The sequence below is a fragment of the Lathyrus oleraceus genome, chromosome 7, assembly GCF_024323335.1.
Source record: "Lathyrus oleraceus cultivar Zhongwan6 chromosome 7, CAAS_Psat_ZW6_1.0, whole genome shotgun sequence".
NCBI classification, from domain to species: Eukaryota; Viridiplantae; Streptophyta; class Magnoliopsida; order Fabales; family Fabaceae; genus Lathyrus; species Lathyrus oleraceus.
This window is the reverse complement of record NC_066585.1, coordinates 260,928,785-260,937,467: the sequence shown is the minus strand read 5'-3', so window position 1 is coordinate 260,937,467 and position 8,683 is coordinate 260,928,785. Positions and strand designations below refer to the sequence as shown.

The 8,683-nt window shown below is 34.4% G+C and overlaps 1 protein-coding gene across 1 annotated transcript; it reads right to left on the bottom strand.

The window, feature by feature from the left end:
- Nucleotides 1-4,751: 4,751 nt before the first annotated feature.
- LOC127103314 (cation/H(+) antiporter 15) lies at nucleotides 4,752-7,516 on the bottom strand. Its single transcript, XM_051040582.1, has 3 exons — nucleotides 7,325-7,516; nucleotides 6,091-7,104; nucleotides 4,752-5,999 (listed from the first exon to the last, which is right to left on the bottom strand). The coding sequence occupies exons 1-3, from the start codon at nucleotides 7,514-7,516 to the stop codon at nucleotides 4,752-4,754; spliced, it is 2,454 nt and encodes an 817-aa protein (XP_050896539.1).
- Nucleotides 7,517-8,683: the final 1,167 nt, after the last annotated feature.

Genomic DNA, 8,683 nt, shown 5'->3' with positions numbered 1-8,683 from the left:
TATATATATATATATATATATATATATATATACACACACACACACCTATGTGGGCCTAATGAACTACCCACAACTAAATGAGCTAGCTCTAATGGGTAGTGGTTTTTTAGGACCAAATTGAAAAACCCCTGAAAAATGATGCATCAAAATTAAATGAAAATTCTGAACGAAATTTTTCGTAGGCTTAACAAAATTTTAGGTACTGTTCAAATTTTCGGTGGTACATTTTTAATTTCTGGTATACTGGATATTTCAAAATATCTGGTTTCATTCATTAATTTTTTGGAAATTTGAAATTTACCAGTGGCTACCGAAAATTTCAACATAAATGAAATTTATGGTATGATTATTTTTTTGATTTTTTAGACGTTCAGGATTTTGTCGACTGTTTTGGATGGTTGTGATTACACCGACAATTTTATGTGGTCCAGAGTAAATGCAAAGTTGTATAAATAGGGGGTCACATGTTTGATAAAAACATCTCAAAAAATGTCTCTTCCTCAATTTTTGATTAAGACAGAAATGTACTTCAACGAAGCTTCACCTCCCGTAGAGTTTCGGCTTCCGGATGACACCACATCTCTTGCCAGCCTGACGTCCAAGTTGAATGAATTATTGCCTGATACTGATGATACCAGGAAGGTGAGAAAGATCAAATTTCATGAAGATTGGATTGATACTGACGGGAGGGTGAAATACAACCTTATTGAGTTGAAGACCGACGAAGATGTGAAAGAAATGCGAAGATCATTTCGCTGTAGGATAACAAAGGGGTCGACCGAGTTAGATGCTAGATTTTCAAGATCTGTTGAAGATATAACGGAGATGCTGAAACGTCCAGAATTATCTAGTAGTGTTTAGGTTTTTCTTATTTATTATTGTTTTCTTAAGTTATGTTTAAGTTAATATTGATATTGCGTCTGTATTTCAGTTAATGTTGTTGCTTAAGTTATGTCATCAAAAATATTATGTAATAAAAATCTCTGATGAAAATGTCTGAATAATATACAAATCATACATAATATATGAAATCCATGATATATAAAAGACGTCTAAATAGCCCCCCAGAGGATATATCTGCAGTCCAAGATAATCAAGTATAAACCTCCCCATTTGGGTTTACCAAACCCATGAGGTCATCCATAATAACTGCAATCATCTAGAGGCACTGCTGGACATCGGCATCAGCTGCAGGAGGCAGCGATGACACGTCATCAATAGGTACCCAACACCAGAAGGCCCCGCATCATTAGTAGGTAGGATGCTATGAGGGTGTGATATAATGAGGTACCACTCTAAGTAACCATCCTTACACTGTGATGGATGATGAACCCTAACTGCTTGATCACTAATGGCACGACCGGAGTTGATGAAGTTACTCTGAAACCAATAATCAATGTCCGCAGATGGTATATCTGGAACTGGTCGTGGGATACTCTGAACATAACCGTAATGTCGCAGATACCTCTCAGGAAAATGTCTAGCAACCATGGTCTAACACCGCATATAACCTGAATATAATGACGACTCCTCGAACTCATAATGGACTCTATGACCAGTGTATGGTGTCCATATGACATTACCTATAGTTAGGGCATTGAGCCTCCTCCTGTACTTAGCAACACCGTAGGGATATGTCTGTCTGGCCTTCCATCTCTTCGCCTGTGGGGACCCCACTGGGCAATGTTGCACCCTTCTGTCACATATGATGGGGAAATGCTTGTATATCCAACACTGATATCAAAATAAAGACACAACACATAATAAATAAGAAATTATATTCGTAACAATTAAATAAGAAATCAACAACAAAGAATAATTTCAAGTATACTTGTAACATACTCAAATATCCAGCAATCTATTTGATCTCAAAGACCATCACCACTCTAAGGGCTGTATACAGAAGTGTCAATGCAACACCCCCAAGTCCTAACTGGCAACCTCGAGCCTACCGAAGAGGCACACGTGTTGGGCATCGATATAAACACCAGACTTGTCTGCAAAGATAGTACATGCTACTATATATAACATGTACGCCCTAGCGACAACCTCATAACTCCCAATCACTATAAGCTCGTCGTACGTATTCTGAAGCCAAGACATACGATGGTGTGCACCTCTGTTAACGCCAAACGGCATATGAAATGAAGATGTCTCCTTTGTTAATGCCAGAGTGATAGTCATCTCCCCAAACGGCATATGAAATGAAGATGTCTCCTTGTGACATCTCTCAACAAAAACACTAAGTAGTGGAGCGTCAAGCATGGTGAGGGAGCAGTGGGCAAAATCAAGCAGTTGGAACTCCTGTATAATCCGGCTGACCTGCTCAGGCATCAGAATCTTCGGGAAGTCCTCCATCTTCGACCCATGTGATGTCACCTTCAATATGGGACGCTCATGTGACAAATTAATATAAACAAATTAGCATTTAGCTTTCATGGCACAATATAAACAAATTAGAGTTAAACATAAAAGACATGCACATATCCCTGCTATAGTCGTAACGCCACATGATCAACATACACAATAAGCACTGACTGATCAATGGGTCCTCCAGGGAATCCTCCATCAGTGTACACAGAGGACTCGGTCGAAGGAGTTGTAACCTCCGTGTCAGCAGTAACAGATGGGAGCGAATCAACAACAACAACATATGACTGGACCACCCGAGCAACCTCTTTCAAACCAGTCTCCTCAACGACCTCCTCAACCATAACAACCAGATCTGTAACCTCCTCAACCACCTGATCAACCACTTAATCAGCATCTGGCACCACCTCATCTCTAGGCTGCTCTACTGATCGTACCGATCGACATCGAGTGCAACGAGGTGCCCGGAACTGGCCCTACTCAGCCAACCGCTTCCGGTGTGAACTGGTTGGGGACACTCGTCCAACCCGTATCTGGGAAGACTCAACATCAGCACCCCTGGAAGCCATAGCCTGGTCTACCGCTCGATCAACAACTATCCTTGTAAAATAAGGGAAAAAATATTAGCAACTATAAGAAATTTCATACTTTCCGGTATAAAACAAAGTTTTGGCACATAACGGAAATGTCAAAATTTCCAGTATAAATTACCATGGAATATATACCAGAAATTTTAGAATTTCCGATATATTCAATGGAATTCTGTACCGGAAATTTTGAAATTTCCGATAAACATTGGAAATTTTGAAATTTTCGATACAAAATATTGGAAATTTTGAAATTTTCGATACAAAATATTGGAAATTTTGAAAAATTCGATATAAATACTCATTGTTTTTGAATTTTTCGGTAACTGCTCTAAATTTCTTGTATCGCCCCAACAATTACAAATGCACGCCTCTGCACTGTAAATTTTGAAATTTTTGAAAATAATTTTACAAGGACAGTGTCGTCTTTTCATACGCGATGGGGGGTGTCAGGTCTAAGTGGGGGTGTCAAGTTAAATTCTCCTAAAAATATAAGCTCTATTGTAATATTGTAATATGAGCTCGAAAAAAGCTCTGTTGTAACATGAGCTCGAAAATTACTACTCGAACCCAGTCCTTGATGGACTTCGGACTACCCAACTCTAAATGAACTTTTTTAAATACAAAGTTAAAATAAAGAACTCATAATATATATTATAAATAAAATTAAAATTTATATTATTTTAAAAATAATACATTATTAAATTATATTATCTTTTATAAATACTATAATATGTTTTTATATATAAACACATATCTAAATTGTATAAAATAATACTCGAATATATAATATAAGACAAACTAATCAAATATAAGAAAGAATGATTATTATATTAATGTATAAGATTTAAAAGATAAATATTGAATATAATAGAGATAAAATTTAGTACTATTTTATTTTGAAGTAAGAAAAAATAAAATAAAAAATATATATACCTATGTGTGCTTAACGAACTACCCCGGCTCATATGGATTAACTCTAATGGATAGTGGATTTTTTAGAACCGAACTAAAAAACCCTAAATAATATAAGTTATAATTTTAACGCGTAAATCATATGATTTTTTTAGCCTAACGGATTAACTCATATGAGCTCGCCATTTTGACAGGTTTAAATGTATTTATATTGGCTTAAAATCACGTTTTTCTATTTTAGTATATTATATTAAATATTTGATCCTTTAAATAATTATAATGCAGGTACGAGCAGACACATAAAATAATTTAACTATTAAAAAAATAAATTGAAATATAGTATAATAAATAAATGACTTTACATAATGGACATTAACCACTTAATTTATAAAAAAAACAATTCATTCTAAATGTTTCTTATTCACCACACCGACGTTGTTGACTTTTGATACAAGTAAGTCGGTCCCTTTCTCGAACCAAAGACTCATGATACTATTTGTTGGGGGAGTTTTTTACTATGGAGCATTAAACATTATGGGATACCCTATAATTTTTCGAGCCTGACATACGACCCATATGAACTAGCCATTTTAACACCTTTAAATGTACGGCTCAAAACCACACTATTCAATTTTAATATATTATATTAAATATCTGATCGTTTAAATAAGTAAAACATATAATAGTATTAACACATGTAATGGTAAGGACAGACGCATAAAATGATTTAACTATTAAAAAAAATTGAAATATGTTATAATAAATAAATGACTTTACAGGATGGACTCTAACCACTTAATTTATGAAAAAAATGAAACAAATCATTTTAACTATACAAAATATTAAATAATCCAAAACTTTGTCTCGTCGATCAATCTTTTACAAATTTTCAGTACCACTTTTCACTTCATGACATTTTCTAACAACATGTTTTCTCCCAACCAAATACTGTTGTACAATAAGCACAGAAGATTGCGTACCAAAGCTAGTTGAAGCCAATATGTCACCTATAACACCAAGTTCAGGATGGTCACACCATTCCAGCAACCTCGAAAAAATCATTGAGTTCTTACCACTTCCTTGTCCAACAATGTACAAATCATATCCAGGTTTATCAATATCATTAAGAAGCGTTGGAATCTCTTCGCCCGTATTTGAATGGACTTCCTTCTCGGAGTAAAGAATTGAATCGTTATTGTTCACTGCCTTGTGCCTGAAGGAAATTATACACTCTTCATCCAACTCTTTTTGCATCACATTGTCTATAACCGTCGACAACATTTCGTGACGAGACTTGCTTTTTTCCATTTTTAATTTTGTTTCTTCTGCAGCCTTACCTAATAGATTGATCCTCACAACATGTAATTGTGTTCCTGGATGCCCCGCCATTCTCCATGCAATAGACAAGGCTTCACGGTCGTCAGGTCCACCGATGAAAATCATTATAATGCGCAGTTTTGTTTCTAACAACGATCCTAAACCGCGGTCCACAAAGATCCCTACTGAACAAGGTGCTTGTTGTAGAACTTTTTTATTTATCTCACAATGTTCATTGTGGATTATTTCCGGAGCATCTTCTATTGTTGAGTACTCTTTGTGAAAGGGAAGGAGAATTAGGCTGGCGCGTTTCTCTTCGGCAACGTTGTAAATGTCCTCATGGATAGTTGTGTAGGACGAGACAACACTTGATATGTCAAACCTAACCGCATTGTATTGTTCTACAAGTTCTTCAAATGCGTTAGTTATGCTCTCAAACTCTAATTGTAATCCAGAGTTGGCTGCTTCTGCACCACCAACCGTGTTGTTTGAATTATCCATTTGGGAAACAAGAATAGCTGTGCCGTGTCTAGTGAGTTGAACTAAATGAGCTACATAAACATGTATAGGTGAAAGCCTAGTAGCATTTGTGGCTTCAATGACATGGATCAAGTTATTGGCATGTTTAGCATTATGGACACAAGCGACGATTCGAAGCTCCACACCGAACCTCAGTTTTTGCACGGTCCTTAATTGCGATTGCATGAATCGGAATTTTGGTTTGTATATTGCATTGATCAAGGGAGAAACCATTACAGTCATTACTATAATAGCAAGCATCATAACCATGAAAGTATATGGATCCAAAATCTGCAAAGAAAAAAGAAAAAAAAAGTAACTTGGTTAAAAGGCTGTTTGATTTAAATCATGCCATAATAGAAAATTGGTAGTTTAAAATTACCCTTTTGTCCCAAGCAACATTCAGTAGTATGGCAGCCATGACACCCTTGGTGTTGAGAAGCAATCCAATGGCAACTCCATCTCGGGCAGGCATACCGAAGAAGAAAGTGACAATCACAGAGCTCAAAACTTTAGGTATGCATAACAAAAGCATAATCAACAACATTAAACCTGCATTCTTTTGCTTCCAAAGGAAAGGCAAGTTGAGTCTAAAACCAAATCCAGCAAAGTAAATAGGACACAGAATCCCAGAAACAAAATCGGCTGACCATTCCAAAACCATATCAGCAAACTTTCCATGAGGCAAAATTAATCCAAACACAAAAGCTCCAACAATAGGATGTGTACCGAGAGAATCTGTAATGTAGGAACAAATAAACACTCCCGTCAACACGTCCAATAAGTGTGATTTTCGCCACGTGTTCATACTTGTTTTGTGTTCAATGATTGGAGTAAGGATAGGTCTCACCACAGCAAAGCAAAAAACTATAAACATCAAAGTAGAGATTACTGAGAGATAAGGCTTTCCACCTCTAGTCGAATAAGGAATCAACAAGGTGAACATAACCCAACCATATGCATCGGTTAACATAGCTGCTGTCAATGCATCTTTTCCAAGTTTTGTATATAAAAGTTTAAGATTAGCTAAGATTCTTGCAAGGACAGGGAAACCTGTTACAGAAAGTGCTAAACACCAGAATAAATATGCTTTGCCTTGATTTTCTTTTGGTGTTTGCGCGAAAACATCATTTTTATCTATAAGTTTTTGTTGTAGAGCTAGAAATCCAACACCAAATAACATTGGCGTCACAATGCCGGCAATTGCTATGCTTGTACCTTTCTTCCTTGATCTTAAAATGGTGTCTGAATTCATTTCTAATCCACTTAGGAACACATAGTACATTATTCCCAAGTTTGCAAAGGTTTCAACAGTTAGGATTCCATATTGACTGTAAAACAAGGAAAATACCCATTCGAAATTTCCCAAGAGACTTGGACTCAGAGTAAAACCAGCCTGCATTATATAAAGTTCAGAAATTATTATATTTTTTATCTCTCATTTATGCAATGCAGTCTTAATGTATGAACTTTTATATGTTTTTATGGCAGTCTTAATGTATGAACTTTTATATGTTTTTATGTTGAAAATTCAATGTAACTAACTATCATGTGTATTGATGATTCAAATTTACTGGCAAAAGAAAGAAAGAAATATATGATGAATGAATACTTACCAACACCTGTGCAATAATGAGGGGCACACGAAGGGGCTTGAGGACGAAATAGAAAAGCCGAGAAACCAAAATATCATAAGCAATTTGGAGACACAAAAGAGGAACGTGTTTTATCATAATATCATCAGCCATCCAGATATTGTTTGAAGGACTAAATGATACATTATAACATGCATAATTTGCCATCTCCATCTTTTCTTTTATTGTTCTTTCTTCTCTTAATTAATTTCTTATGTTAATGTATTTTTTTTCTCATTTAAATACTATGTTTTTTCTTTTACCTGAATAACATGCAAGTTATGATGAACAATGATGTATTAGAGCTGGCAAATGCAGTTTACATTGTTTGTTGCTACTATTTTACAGAGTGCTCTATTTTTCATGATCTATGCTGAGATTATTGTTGATTTTTTATGATAGTTTTTGTGTGTAATAAACATATGTATACCCACTTCCGCCATACACTAAATTTAGACATTGAACCTCTATTAGTTACTTAAAACAAATTCATATTGATGAAAACTAACTGATGACGATATCAGAATGTTCCATACCGCTTTTCGAATGTCTTCTTTTATTTCTGAAAATATTAAATCTATTTTCAAAATTGTTTCAAAAAACTAATGAGACATTAAGTCAGATAAATAAAATTATAAAAAAGAAATGTATAAATACCAAATTAAAATTCTGAACTTAAAAAATAAACTATTTTACATTATCTAAGATAAAATCATTATTCGGTCTATTTAATTATCAACCGTTCATAAAGAATTAATAAGAATAAGATTGCTTTTTATATAAAAATAATAATTTATTGTAGAAATTTTAATATAATAGACCCAAAAAAATAAGCATATTAATATTTTAACTATATAAATATGCAACTTTTATCTTAAGCACCTTTAAAGTTGAGCACATAATTGATTAAATTTAATATGTAAGTATTTTAAACACAGATAAGGCTTAGTCAACAAAACCTTTGCTTAGCTTCCATAGTTACATAGCTATAAAGCCCTTGGTCGAACTGAGTCTGAATCTTACACTTTCTAGATGCTGCAAATGTTCATAAAATCCAGAGGTATATAAGCAATTCATAATTTCAATAAGAAAATCAAGAAATAATACTTAGAATATATGCCATAAGATTTGGCACTATAACACACATTAAAGGTTTCAGAATGCAATGAGGGTGTCTTTTGTTTTATAAACATCACATTGTGTAATAACAATACTCTCTGATGATCTAGTAAAGTAAAAAAGACAGTTTTCTCTAATGATACAGCTCATGTTTGATGTAGGCTCACAACAAACTATCCATTATTATACTTATTAATGAATGAATGAAGAAGACATCACATC

Excerpts from the sequence above, each read along its gene's own strand:
- LOC127103314 (XM_051040582.1), bottom strand. The coding sequence starts at position 7,516 with ATGGAGATGGCAAATTATGCATGTTATAATGTATCATTTAGTCCTTCA. Across the intron at positions 7,105-7,324 it reads TCATTATTGCACAGGTGTTG|GCTGGTTTTACTCTGAGTCC; the intron begins GTAAGTATTCAT and ends TATATAATGCAG. Across the intron at positions 6,000-6,090 it reads ATGTTGCTTGGGACAAAAGG|ATTTTGGATCCATATACTTT; the intron begins GTAATTTTAAAC and ends TTTTCTTTGCAG.